General features: G+C 34.5%; 3 protein-coding genes across 5 annotated transcripts in view; all 3 read left to right on the top strand.

Annotated features, from left to right (window-relative positions):
- Positions 1–93: 93 nt before the first annotated feature.
- LOC129237081 (growth hormone-inducible transmembrane protein) lies at positions 94–1,871 on the top strand. Of its 2 annotated transcripts, none has more exons than XM_054871492.1 (7): positions 94–176; positions 263–582; positions 664–775; positions 828–969; positions 1,036–1,372; positions 1,427–1,559; positions 1,616–1,871. In XM_054871492.1, the coding sequence occupies exons 2-7, from the start codon at positions 342–344 to the stop codon at positions 1,701–1,703; spliced, it is 1,053 nt and encodes a 350-aa protein (XP_054727467.1). In that variant the 5' UTR covers positions 94–176; positions 263–341; the 3' UTR covers positions 1,704–1,871. The 2 variants fall into 2 exon arrangements, with proteins under 2 accessions (XP_054727467.1, XP_054727466.1); XM_054871491.1 differs by having other exon boundaries at positions 106–205.
- Positions 1,872–4,093: 2,222 nt separating this feature from the next.
- Positions 4,094–6,091, top strand: LOC129239115 (lanC-like protein 3 homolog). The gene is made up of 2 exons (XM_054874421.1): positions 4,094–4,226; positions 4,378–6,091. The coding sequence occupies exon 2, from the start codon at positions 4,384–4,386 to the stop codon at positions 5,641–5,643; it is 1,260 nt and encodes a 419-aa protein (XP_054730396.1). The 5' UTR covers positions 4,094–4,226; positions 4,378–4,383; the 3' UTR covers positions 5,644–6,091.
- Positions 6,092–7,293: 1,202 nt separating this feature from the next.
- The window catches only part of LOC129237639 (fizzy-related protein homolog), a 73,981-nt gene continuing 66,759 nt past the window's right edge, over positions 7,294–14,515 (top strand). The window contains exon 1 of one of the 2 annotated variants that reach the window (XM_054872512.1): positions 7,294–7,601. The gene's annotated coding sequence lies outside the window, so the exon portion shown is untranslated. Of the gene's footprint in view, positions 7,935–14,515 lie in introns of both variants that reach the window. The other variant, XM_054872511.1, reaches the window with a different exon arrangement.

Below are 14,515 nucleotides of genomic sequence, written 5' to 3'. Positions count from 1 at the left end.
TACTTATGCCTGCAAATAAAGTGGTGTGCACGCTGATGGTAACATTCAGTTTGTACCGAAAATTACGTAAATATCTGATAATTAAACTTCTGGCAACACTTGAAGTTGTCATATTGATTAGAATTTCGAATTTGTACTAAATAAAATCAGGCAAAACCGAGAAATTTCTAAAAATTGTTAGTTAAAAATCATTATCATATAAAACGTAATATTCGAGAGCAAATATTTAATTATACGAATTATATTTTCGTTTTTTTTTTAGAGTGCTTTGTTAAAAAGCTAGTTATAGCGGATTGCAGAAATAATTTCCTCACATTGCAAAGGAATTTCATCAGATCAAAATGTTACTACGCTTTGCGTTGTCAACCGCACCAGTGCGTTTTAGCTTAAAAGGAGCATCCTCAGCGCATGCTATAAGATGTGGTTCATTAGGGTCTAGTCTCCAAAACTCTTTAAAATCGTATAATTTAAATATATCACGAAATTATGCCCGTGGTCCTACACGAACCACTAACACTCGTAGCGAGGTGGGAAGGGGCCCTACTCTAAAGGAAAAACTTATGGGACCCCCTTCTGAAAACGGTAAATAATTGTTTATAAAAGAAGCCATATAAAAGATACGATCATAAAATTGTGAGCTTAACGATCTTATTGGTTTTTTAGCATATTCCATTGGTAAAGGTGCAGCAGCTGGAGCATCGGCTATCGGTCTTGGGGCCTTGTGTTTTTATGGCCTAGGTTTGAATAAAGATCCAAGTATTTATACCAATTCTATGTAAGTGAGAAGTAAAGTTAAAAAAGAAGCCGTTTAAAATGTATAATTTTAGGTTATGGCCAGAGTTTGTTCGAGAACGAGTTCATACTACGTACGGTTACTTCGGGGCATCTTGCGCTATAACTGCGGGTACCGCCATGGCAGTTTTTCGCTCACCTCGTTTGCTTTCGCTTGTAACCAGAAATGGTTGGATGGTATGTATATTTATATTTGTAATATAATCATTAAAATACGCTCCTAAAACAATTCGCACGATTCAGTCGATGCTAGGCACTTTTGCTCTTATGATTGGTTCCGGTGTTTTAACGCAATCCATCGAATATCAACCCGGTGTTGGGCCAAAACAAATGGCTTGGGCTTTACACTGTGCCGTGATGGGCGCTGTAATTGCACCAATGTGCTTCCTTGGTGGCCCAATTCTTACCAGGGCAGCACTATATACCTCTGGTATTGTGGGAGGGCTTTCAACAGTAGCAGTATGTGCGCCTAGTGATAAATTCCTTTACATGGGTGGTCCTTTGGCCTTAGGTCTTGGATTGGTGTTTGCTTCATCTTTGGCTTCTATGTGGCTGCCTCCAACTACAGCTTTGGGCGCAGGTATGTTTCTCCAGAAGTTCTTAAGCACAAAATATATGTTTTAAATTGTTCCAGGCTTGGCATCAATGTCTCTTTATGGCGGTCTGATTCTGTTTGGAGGCTTTTTGCTTTATGATACGCAACGTATTGTGCGTTACGCGGAGCATCACCCACAAATATTCGCAAAACCCTATGATCCTATTAACGCGTAAGTATATTTTAATTGAAATAAATATAAAAATTACTTATCTGTATATTTTATAGATGTCTTTCGATCTACATGGACACGTTAAATATATTCATTCGAATTGCAACGATATTGGCGGGTGGTGGTGGAAATCGCCGCCGCTAAATTATAACTAATTTATACCTGATGTGATATGCTTGATAGTACACAATTTAAGATGGATGATTTATTAATTAAAAAAAAAATGTATTTAATTGACCCTGTTTAAATTAAAAAACTTTCGGCTAAAATTGAATTTCAAATGCAATAAACATGCAATTAGGAAGCTGCTAAGCAATTTTTATTATTTCCATCCGTTATCAAATGCAGATATACAAATAAATATTTATGTTTGGATGCTGCAAATTTATTAGCTTATTATTTTTAAATTTGTTAGCTTTTGGAAGTTAAAGCTTATTTGTTTGAAAAATTAAGTTTAAGAGAGTTTGTTTCTGTTGTTGTTGCTGTAGCATAAGCATTCCCCATGCATGTACGGGGAATGCTGATGGAGTGACAGTACTTGGCCGGATATAAATCCGGGTCGTTCTGGTAACAGAACTGGCTGTCATGGAACGAGAGTTGGTTTCTAATTGCTTCCGCTCCAGCGCCTTAGTAGCGAAAAGACGGTGTTGTATCGGCCGTTGGGCTTCAATTCTTTCGTCAGCACAATCTTTTGCGAATGTAGGCGCACATCAGTAAGGATGTTTCCACGACAGAATTGGCTACCACGCTACCGAAACAACCCGAATTTATATCCGGCTAAGGACTGTCACTCCAGCAGCAAAAAACAACAAGGGGAAAGAAGTTACTTGTTTATGAATATTTAGTGAAAGGCTTGGTGAATATTGTACTTTGGACCAAGCGCAGAACAGCGACTCCTCACCCGAGAAAAAATTGAAAAGGTCACGCCACCTTTTTCTGATATCAGGGGTATACAACATTTCTTGTACAAATAAATCATAGTTTCGTTCGATAACACAAAAATGTGTAATAATTATTCCCTATTTTTGCAAGTAGGCGTTCGATAACGCCAAAAAATTATACATCACATAAAAATTGAGAGCCGAGTGACAGTTGGATACTGGGGAGAAGTATAATTTGTTTAGAGAAACTTTAACCACCAAAAATTAAATTATTTTTAAACATACAAATAAATTTTTTTGTGAAATCTTTCGCTTACGTTCTTGAGTTGGAATGATGGAAGGTGATGGATAATTTCGTTATCTAACACAACTAATATGCATCGATTTGCAGGTAATAGAATTGTACATAATAGAAAGAATAATAAAAACTAACCTTTTTATAAAAATAGCTTTTTTCATGTGGTATTAAGCCCATTTTAAAATCAGTTGAATAGAAGATAAAAATACCTTTAATTTCAAATATAAAATTATATTATATTTTTAAACTAAAATTTCTTTTAAAAAAAAATTTCATATGAGTCCTTCGGCCAGCAGTGGTAGTAAAAATTATTTCATAATACAGTTGTGGATTTTCTTACAACAAATTCAGTAGAAAATTTGAATGAAATGAATGAGTTATATTTTACGGGAGGTATTTTAAGGGGTTATATACAGTTAGAATTAAAAAAAAATCGATTTTTTTTCTTAATGTACATATGTATGTATATTTAAGAATACACACAGAAAATTTAATATCGCTCCAGTGAATATTTTCGAAGTTACACGCAAATTTGAAAAGGCGTTTGAGAGTGCTTGTAAAGTGATTTACTCCCTCGAAAACGGCTATACCGATTAGTCTCAAATTTTAACACGAGCTTCTTAAATATATTTTTTAGCAATTAATCAAAGATTTCTTTTCACCGATAAATATTTTTTTTTAAACAATTTAACGCCGAAATTTTGGTCAAAAATCGATTTTTTTGGGGGGGGGGGGAAAACGTAATTTTGTCAAAAAAATGTATTTTACTTATTCCTTCAATTAATTACTAGATTTAACATTACTTTAACAAAATCTGTTTGGTGTTTTAATTTCAGAGGATCCAGTTCAGAGACATAGTGGTCACCGAAAAACGTTTTTTTTTGAGAGGAGCTCCCGGAGATCAGCTGTAGTTCCTTTCCAAATAAATATTTGGACTAAAACTAAGTCGTAAATTACAGTTAAAAGATAACCATATTATTTACAAATTTTTAGATGAATAAATGTAAAAGTTTTTTTCAAAAAAAATTTTGGAAAATTCGCTTTTTTCAGCCTTCTAACCCCTAATTACCTATAACCCCTTAATTACCTATGGAATGTTACTACATATATGTAGTTGTAGGCTTCGTACATATATGTAGTTTTTCGGCACTATGATTCCAAAGCTGGCGCTCGAGCAACTAATAATAATAATCAGAAAAGCTGGGACGGATCACGCCTATTTTTTAATTTCGTGGTGAGGAGTCGTTTTTTTTCAGTGCAGTTCACACAAGGTGTGAATACCATTATTTCTATCTGGTTATTTGCTCTACCTTCATTCCCTTTGACTTATTGTGAATATTAGAAAACGACTCAATAGAAAAGACGACCGGCTAAAAGTGGGCAATTAAATAAAATATTTAAAATATTGCTAGTTGAAAGCATATTTATCGAACTTCCGCAAATAATTGCAATAAGCGAAAATACACTTAAGGATTCAATTTGTCTGAGGTAATTCCTGGTCCGTAAAGTAAATTAAAAATAAAATTTGACAAGAAGAAACGTACAAATTATGTAGATACATAAGTAATCTGGGTGTAGCATCTGTCTGCAAAACTTATTGATCGATTTTAAAAATACTCATTCTTTTAACAAATTTTAGGCAAAAATGGAGAAGCGATATTTGGAAAACCCATTTCCTGACTTCGTCAGTGTGGAAAGTACCCCCTTGGTGTTGGATGAAGAGCACGTTAAGAATCTTATTTGCACTTATGTTGACGCAATTATGGAAACTTGCCAACCAGGTAATGCGGATGAAGACCATCGCGGTGATTTATACGTTGGAAATGCCGGGATCGCCTTTATGTTCTGGAAGATGTCAAGATCTGAGAAGGCACGAGAGCTGTATCCAGCACTTGAACATGCTGAGACTTTTATACGTAATGCGAAATGTAATGCAGATCGATACAAAAAACGTTCAGCAGAAAGGTATTCATTCTTGTGCGGCAATGCGGGAATTTTCGCTGTGTCCGCTGCTATATCGCATGATTTGAAACATATGGAAGAGTTGTCTAATGATTTAACAAACTTTAAAGCAGGTATACCTTCCAGCAAAGAATTTATGCATACCAAATACGGCTGCGATGAAGTTTTAGTGGGCCGAGCTGGCTTCCTTTCTGGGTGTTACTGGCTTAATGATGTCCTTTGTGAGAAAAAAATTACAGACGATGATATAATATCCATTTGCCAAATGATTATTAACAGCGGCAGAGAGTACGCCAAAAAGACCAAAGCCCCATTACCGCTAATGTATCAATACCATGGCACGGAGTATCTGGGAGCAGCACATGGCCTATGCGCTATTCTGCACATGTTGTTAGATAGTCCGTGGTTTCGCACAGATCCCATATCTGCTCCTAGCGCAGAATTACGTGACATAAAACGGTCGATCGATTTTTTTCTAACACTGCAAGACTCTGAAGGTAATTTCCCTGTGGCACTGGAAGATCTAAAAAGTGGTCGGGAGAAACGTTTAGTGCATTGGTGTCATGGAGCGTCAGGTGCTGTATATTTGCTTGCTAAAGCGTATCTTATTTTTAAGGAGGATAAATATCTACAAGCATTGCGCCGTTCTGGTGACTTGGTGTGGAAAAAGGGTTTCTTACGCAAGGGTCCAGGTATTTGTCATGGTGTCTCTGGAAATGGTTACGTCTTTTTACTGTTATATCGCTTAACTAATGAACCTAAATACTATTATCGAGCTATCAAATATATGGAATTGTTGACTGACTCAGAATTCAAGCATCGCGCACGTACACCTGACCGGCCACATAGCTTATATGAAGGTGTAGCTGGGACAGTGTGCTTCTTAATAGATTTGCTTGAGCCGGAGGAAGCCAGTTTTCCATTTATGGACGTTTTTCACTAAGCGTTTCACTGTTGAAAATTTTGATGGAAATGAATTTGTAATAGTATCTCAGATACTATATTGACCAAACACGCGCAACAGCGGTGTTTATTTGTAAAACATATCAGGGAATACTCAAGTGTCAGATATATTTTATCCACAAAATTATAACTTGTATTACCCTAAAGAGTTTTTGAGTTCGTTCAAACAAGTCTATTCTATGAACATCAAAATTGAGTACAATATCTTTTGCAAGTGGGTATTTGACCATTAAAAGCATACAATTGTAGGATAATCCACAATTTTTTCGAAATGGAATTACCTTATACTCTATAAATAAAATATCATATGCATATATACTTAAAAATACTTAAATTATTTGTAAAAAAATAATTGATAACCAATATTTTTATTATATTTACTGTCACGGTTAAATTTAAAAATAAAAGCAGTTAATATTTATGAATAACGATTTTAATTTTGTTTTATTTGTATGGACAATATAAAGCATTTGTTGTTTTTGTAGTTGTTGTTGTTGTAGAAGCATAAACATTCCCCATACTTACATACGGGGAATGCTGCTGGAGTGACAGTCCTTGGCCGGATATAAATCCGGGTCGTTTCGGTAACTTAGAACCGATTTTATTGACATTAATAAAGAAATTAGATTTTGCCGTGAGGAGCTTTCTTTGTGAGTTTTAGATTAGACGTTCTCTGCTCATATCTACACGCAAAATATGAATTTGTTCTAAACTCACCTACCTAATTTCTCCTGAAAACACTATTTCTAATGTGAATCCAATTGAAGGATGAATATTTTTGGTGTTAAATATAAGATAATACAATTACTTGCAAGAAAGTGAGATCAATTGATCCAAAAGAGAAGTGAACTGGAGGGCGAAGTTTGGTAAATATTAGTTCAGTTTGATAAAAAAATCAGCCATCAACCAAAATTAGGAACGTATATGAAAATACACCCCCAAAGATAAAAAAACTTAACGAACGGAAATCACTTGCAAAAAACGGTAGAAGACACATCAACTGAGTTTGTCTACAAATTTTTGTGTTGTCCGAAAAAACTTACAATAAGCATCCTTGTAACTTTGCTCTCTCAATCTTGGATTGAGGGATAATTGTTGGGTGTTAACGAATGCCTACTTTCAAATATGCCTATTTCTTTGGCTGTTACGTTACGAAGGTTTGGCCAGCAGAAATGTGCCCGCTCACTTCACACGTACTCTTATGCTCTTTCAATCAGTCGTTCTTCAGACGTCATCCATGGTTCAGACTGCAACGAAGTAACATGAGTTAAGACTCCTTTAATTTTTTCGTATATTACCAACTCAATCTCAGTTTTTCCCGAATACTGTCGTACAGAAATACGTCAGCAAATCACTATTGGATTCTGAGACATAGTGACAGTGACATATCTTCCTTAAAACTCTCATGGTGAATTCATTCCAGAGTAGTAAAATTTTAGAACGGAGTAAAGTGCCGATAATGCTTTTTTCTATGATTTTTATAATCGCTATTAAACCACTTTGTTTAGAAAATTTTATGTTGAAAAGTAATAAATATTACAACCCTGGTAGCTGATTCATATTGAAGTCTGAACTGTCAGTTGTACTAAAAGAGTTTTTAAATATCTGTGCTCTCTTTTCACACATTTACACGCACATAAGTTATAGCTGCCAGTGAATTTGACAATCAAAAGCAGAGAAGTTCCGTAAAAAAGCGCTGCATTTGTTAACTTTCTGCTGCTTCGCTAGTATCGCACAGTTTTTCGTGGTTTGGAAAATTTTTGAGAATTATAAACATACGGGAAGCAGTTCGTTTTGTGAAAATTATAAAATTTTTTCTAATTATCGTCCCAAATCAAGTTCGTATAGTGTCTCCCACCTTAATCAGTAGAGTGAATGGCCGCGAACGCGAGTTACGCCGAATAAATTGAATGCCTATCTGTGGAAAAACTAGCGCTGGTGGGACATTTTCTCGAATTTCCACATTTGTGTCAATACATACATATATATATTTTCAAGAAAAGTGCTTTGCCTACAGTCAAGTTTTCATACGTAGTATATTTTAAGAAGTTAAAAACGAATTATTGAAAATCTCGCGTAGGAAGAGTAAAGGACCTCTCTGTCTTGTGTCTATTTATTGATAAAGCGCAAGAAAAGTTGATAAAAAACAAAAAAAAAAAAACAAAAAAAAAAAAAAATCACCAACAAACTACAATTAAAGGGGGTGTGTATGCTTTTTCCAATTGTAAATACACAAGAGTGGAGTGTACTATAAAACGTGCGTCAGTTCAGGTAAGGGTTGATAAACCAGCTAGTAGATTGAAAAGAAGTCGCGAAAAAATAAAAAAAAAATCATAACGTATTTTATGCACAAATTTAGATTTGATTTGGTTTAATACCTAAAGGACTAACCGCATGTGCAACTTTGCAGGAGGTGGAAAAAACTCACTTCATTTTTAAATAATTTTTCTCTAAGAAAGTTGTATAACAAAAATCGATAAGTAATGATACGTTAAATTTATGTTTGTCAAGCTACATATGTATGTTGTTTGTATATATGTGTATACATAAAATGTTTGTGCGCCAGTCTAGCCAAGAGCATTAATACAGTCATTCAGACTAAACTTAAACTACAAAAATAAACTTAAAATACAAAAATATTAACTTATTAGATTTACTTAGGCTATAAAATAAGTGAAAAGTGTTCTAAATGACTTGACAACAAGGTTGGATATTTTGTTAGTATTAAATAACGGCTGTTTTTATTGAGTAATTATCTACTTTATCGGCCGCCGTAGCCAAATGGTTTGTGCGTGACTACCATTCAGAAGTGCACAGGTTCGAATCTCCGTGAAACACTAAAATGAAGGAAAAGTTTTTTCTAATAGCGGTCGCCCATCACCAGGCAATTGTAAATATTTCAGCCATAATATATACATAATTATCTACTTTGCGGGGACATGAAAAACTTGATTAAAAAAAGTCGAGGAGCCCCAGTATTAATAATCTGAAAGAGTGAATCAATTTTTTTTTCATTGTTTAAAAGTTACTAACAAAAAACATCTTTATAATCCTCTTTTCTTTCTCTACATATACGAAAGTGATCACACTTGGGGGGTCAAACCTCACTTTTACTTTACACAAAGTAATATTTGTGCGGTAAATATTGGCAATAACTTAAATAAAAATATGTACAATGTCTGAGTGTGGAACCAGAAATTAACCAAATGGGGCTTGGTATTGTCTAATTAAAGACTGATCGGCAAAACTCAAACTTAAGAGTTCCGTGAAACAAAAAATATTTATATGCTGCTAAATAAGCGTATCCTTTTCGCAAAACGCGTTGTGTAATTTGTTAGTATTGTTAGAAAGTTACAGAGCGTGCGTTGTTTTTACAGAATGAGTTCCGCGTATGGAAAACTATGCAACAAAACTTTACGTGCATTTGCAGCAAAATATTTGAAGAAGTCGAAGACGTTCATAAATAAATGGGTGCAACTGTATACCAAAGATGAAAACGTTGACTACTTCCCGGTTTTTGATTTAAATCTTAATTACAAAGTACCTTAAAGACTAGTACGAAATGTAGAAGTATTAGCTTTTGTGTGATATAACAATTAAGTCAATTACATTAAGATTTTTTATAAAAGCATTAAGTTCTCGAAGTGCTGAAGTAAAAGGGCCATTACAGGGTCCGGGAATCGAAGTGTAACCCATTAAGGGGTTATATACCTTAAGGTCCGGTGAAATTAGCGAAAGTTGGGTTTTTTTAAAGATATGTAGCAATAATTTTATTGTATAAAAGTTTTTATTATTGGATATTACAATGTTTAAAGAAAAAAAAGGCTTTGTTTGTGTAAAAATATTTAAAAATGGCGGAGTTATGGCGTTTTCCCTCAAGACCCTTTTTTTGGAAGAGGCTTGCGGTGGACGCGATTCAAGTCCACCAAGTCAACTGAAATCAAAAAATCGAAAAGATTTCATTAGTATAGGGTTATATCTTCTTAGTGAACGATCAATATATTAAATATTTTGATTTTTGTGAAAATAGGAACATGTTTTTAAAAAACTCCACTTCTACAGTCCTAAAATTGGCATTAAAAAATTCATATCTGCAAAATACAAATTTATACATAAAAAGGTGATCGTTCACTAAGAGGCGACATCAATTACGAACAATTTAAAAAAAAAAATTATAAAAATCGGTTGAATACTTTTTTTGCAATCGCGTCCACCGCAAAAGCATTTTTGGAAAAACACGTTTTTGAGATAATCGCGTTTAAAGTTTCAAGCGCCGCATGAGGCCGTACGCTCAGGACGTGACGACGCACAATTTAAAACGCTGTAACTTTCGATCTATTGCTCAGATCTCTATGAAATTTTTGGAAAATGTTCTCAAGGGATTGTACTTTACGATAAAGAAATAAAATTTATTTTGATTTTTTTGAAAAAACACAAGGTATATAACCCCTTAAAAAGGCCATAAGTTTAGTTTGAAAATTACTTTTATTCAATTTATAGTAAAAAATGTGAGGAAATAATAAAAAATTAAGAATCAATTACTTTTGCTCGACCACCTTTTGCTTTAACTATGGCCTTGAGACGGTCCAGAAACGAATCGTGACTTGCAAGTATTTTGACCCACTCGCGCACGATGGTAAATCTTTTAGTTCTGACTTTGCTTCCTAAAATGGCCCAAAGAGAATAATCCATCGGATTTGCGACTGGTGCATTCGAGAGCTATTGTGTGGACGTTATGAAGTTTGGAACGTTGTTTTTTTAGCCATTTTTGGTTCATTCGAGCTTTGTGAGACTGGCCGAGTCATGTTGAAACATTCAATGTCTGCCACCGAAATGTTTGTCTGCCCACGTCTTCAAAGCAACCTCCAGAATACTTTCCCGATAATATTTCGCATTTACCTTGACGCAAGGCTCGATGAAAACGATCGGAGAGCACCCATCTGCGGTTACAGCGACCCAAACCATTATCTGTGGCGGGTGCTACCTCCTGGTGGCCAATCGATGACTAAAATTCTCGTATGAACGGTCGGTCAAATAAACTCTTTCGTTTTGGGAGTTTACGAATTGCTCAATTTTGAAAAATCCTTTCGTCAGAAAACACAATGTTCGGAAATTGACCGCTTTCGGCCAAGCGAAGCAACTCCTTTGCTCTCTCGCGTCTGACTTTTTGCTGCTTTGGTGTGAGATCAGGCGCCTTTTGGATCTTGTAAGGCTTGACTTTGAGATCATTTTTCAGTATTCGGCGGCATTTGATTGACACTTCGTCGGGAATTTCGCTCAAGTCCCTTCTTCACTTTTTGAACCATTTCACGCGACGTTGCAGTCTTAGGATGACCACCTCCATAACGTTTCCCGTATTATTGTAACGAGTAATGGTGTGATAAACAAAAACTTTATTTATTTTAACAACAATCGCTTGGTGTGATTTTCCAGCCAAATATAATACTCGTACAGTCACACTATTATGTTTGAAATCCATTACTGATTTTTTTTTCGCATTTACTCTCGGCAAAATGCTTCCGAGCGCTTGTAAACAATACTCTGGACTGTCATTTAGCCAACTAACAGACAGCTAATGCCCGTACATCAGCTGCGCGAGCGGTTTGAAGTTGGTTACACTTCGGTTACACTGCAAATTTAGTTTTGAAATATTCCACATGGAATTAATAAAATTGGCAAAGATTTCTTTGATGAACATTAAAACTAATCCGCTCAAGTAAAAGTGGAAAACTCATAAAGACTTAAATAATACTATTCACGACAGTGAAAGTGAAAAATAAATTAGCGAATTAAGCGAATTTAGAAACCGTGGCGCATATTAAAAAAAATGTCTGGTGTTTAAATTCACCTATTGAAAGTTGATAACTGTGAACTCTTAAATGTATATGGACCAGAAAATTCGAAGGTGTTACGATTAACGAAGGCCGTATACAGAGTACTTTATTACTACTAAAAGAAAACTTCGCGTCAGAAATGACCCTCAGATCTTTAATCTCCAATAACTTTTGAAGAACACTACTAGAATTGATATAATGAGTATCATAAACATCACGGCATGTTTAATGGAAACATTTTTTAACATTCAAGAAGAATAAAAATGCTCATTTCGAGCACACCTTTTGTGGCAATAAATGCTATCACGATAAAGTGAAATGAAAAACCAGATATGCAGAACTAAAAAAAAAAAACAGCTGGGTTGGACAGAGTTGATCACAACGAAACAAGTCCGTGCTGATCTGAAGAAAGACCACAAAGGACACAGACGGGAAACTAATCGGAACAATCGGTTGAAACTCATTTCGTCATAAAGTGAGGATTTTTTGACGATTTTAATTTCTAGTTGTTCGTTACTGAGTGAACATCGAACGCCGAAAAAAAATTTTGACATGTATGGTATTTATTTGTGCGTTAAAATAAGTTACGAGAGGGCGAGGAAAAGAAGTCGTTGAATTTGGTGGCAGAACTAGTTTAAAAAGCGACTTGAGATTTCGAATTTAAATTTATTTATTTTTTTCGCACTTTCTAAATTAGGGGTTTTATCTACTTTATAGTTTCTAATAAACCACGATTTTAATTTCACATTTTTGTCGTCCTCTCCCTTCTTTTCCCGCACAAATTACCTGGTAATAATTTGTTTCTGCTTTCTATGTTAACTCAGCAGCGAAGAACTTCAAAAAATTCACACGCGTGTGGCGAAGTCATTTTCAACCGATTGTTTTCGTTTTGTTTCTCGTCTGTGGCCTGCTTTATTTATGTGTGACATTTGAATTGAAACGCCAACCAACTATTTTTTAACAGAGTGAAAGTTCATAATATGACTTGTACGATACCTTGCGAACCACCTAAATATGTTTTTAGCCGTTTAAAGTTTATGGCATACAAAAATACGACACTTACGACATCCTGAAGACCCTAATTTCATTTACAACTATTAGGTCGTTCAATACATATATGTTTGTTGCGGAATAAAACTCTGTAGAACGATGTTTCCAATAGGGATATATTGTATTATATATTTTTAGAAACCAATTGTAGAAGTGTTGGTACTGCAAATGATGAAAAAACAGATTGAGTTAATTTAAACTTTGAAGGGTGTATACCAAGATATTTGATGGCGTAGAGATACCCAGTTTTTATGAATGGTGTGAAATGGACTGCTTTGGCTCATTTTGTATTTAGGTATTTTTTTGTTTTGAGTGTAGGTTTTTTTTCGAGTGCACTCGCGATCAAATGACGGTTGTCATAAAGAAGTTATGGAACTATAGTTCAAATTTCAAAAGATTGAGCGAGCCGACTATATCGCACCCTAAATACAAAAAGGTCACAACTCAAAATACTAAGATTTTCAGGAGAGACGAAAAACGTTTTATGTAAAAATTATTGTAATATTTAAAGAAAATATTGTTCCATCATGAAAATATACAACATTGAAGAAGGTTCTACTATATTTTTTTCAATTTTATATTATGTTTGCGAAAATAAAAAAAAAATTTGATTTATGACTCTTTAACTGAAATTTTTTCGATTAACTAGTGATATTATCTTAAGTTGTGCCTTTTTAACTGATAAAATGTTTTAATTTTTTAAGTTTCCTAACCTAATTGAACTCACTTTTCACAACTAAAGAGGCACAATGCAAAATAATATACCACGAAATTTATCACTTTTTACAGTTATAGAGGCAGAACTCAAAATAAAACTCTTTATGTGTAATAAAAGTAATCAGCTGTTCTTGAGCCCATTAACGCAACTAAAAATAATTCTCTTTAGTTGATCGTGCGAAAGCAACAAAAAAAATATAGAAAAAAAATAAAGCAACACACTTGACATAAAAATAGTCATAACTGTATTTTTCCAGTTAAAGAAGATAGTTATGTGAACGAAATATTTGCAGCCGTTAGAAATGTGTATTCTGAATTAATTTATGCAAAAAACTCAGTTTTGGAAAATTTTGAGTTGTGACCCTTTTGTATTTAGGGTGCGATATGTATTGGATGAAAGGTGTTTCACAAACTTTTAATAATTATGTAACCCTCAACCCTTTTCAATTTCGTAAATTTGTCTGGAGGTTAATCCAGATGGTACCAGTAAATACCGCCATGTTGGATCTTAATATCAAACAATTGTTGTTAGGTTTCGTTCTACTTCCTATCGCAATGATGATTTGCTATGGTGAAAAATGAAATTGTGAGAGGAACTTTGGCTGCCACGTCACTTGGGAGATTCGCCAGCCGAATTCTGCACGATCATTTCACATGCATTCACACACTCGTCCAACCACTAGTTGTTCAGATAGCAACGAAGCAAAATGAGCGAAGATTGTAGATTTTTTTCATATATCACTAACACAATCTTATCGCCAACCGAAATTTGCACGATAATTTCTTACATATTCATCATACACTCGCCGAACCACTCGTTGCTGAGACGGCAACGAAGTGTCATTGGTTAATTTTATTTGTATATCACTAACACAATCTCAGTTTTTTGTAAACACTTCCAAGTGACATTAGCTCATTAGCTGATACTGTCAAATTCGCTCAGAGCCGAATAACGGTATTTTAGGTAGCACACCTCTAAAAATCTTTTCACCATTACTTCGACCATATGTTCGATTGTGACCTACATATACCCCATACAATACTTCAAGCAGATTGCAGGGTTACACAACATTTAAATTTTCGAAAGCTATTTTTATCACACTGATCACTCAGTTGTGGAAAATGTGAAAATCGGTCATTTCATATTGATTGATCTAATAGAAAGTTTCTTAACCGAGCGTTTAATATAAAACTCCTCTATTTTATGCTATTTGATTAATAACTATTATATTTTATGCTATTTGATTAATA

The sequence above is a fragment of the Anastrepha obliqua genome, chromosome 2 (genome assembly GCF_027943255.1).
Source record: "Anastrepha obliqua isolate idAnaObli1 chromosome 2, idAnaObli1_1.0, whole genome shotgun sequence".
In the NCBI taxonomy this organism is placed as follows: domain Eukaryota; kingdom Metazoa; phylum Arthropoda; class Insecta; order Diptera; family Tephritidae; genus Anastrepha; species Anastrepha obliqua.
Note: the sequence above shows the minus strand (reverse complement) of the source record. Positions and strands in the feature narration are given on the sequence as shown.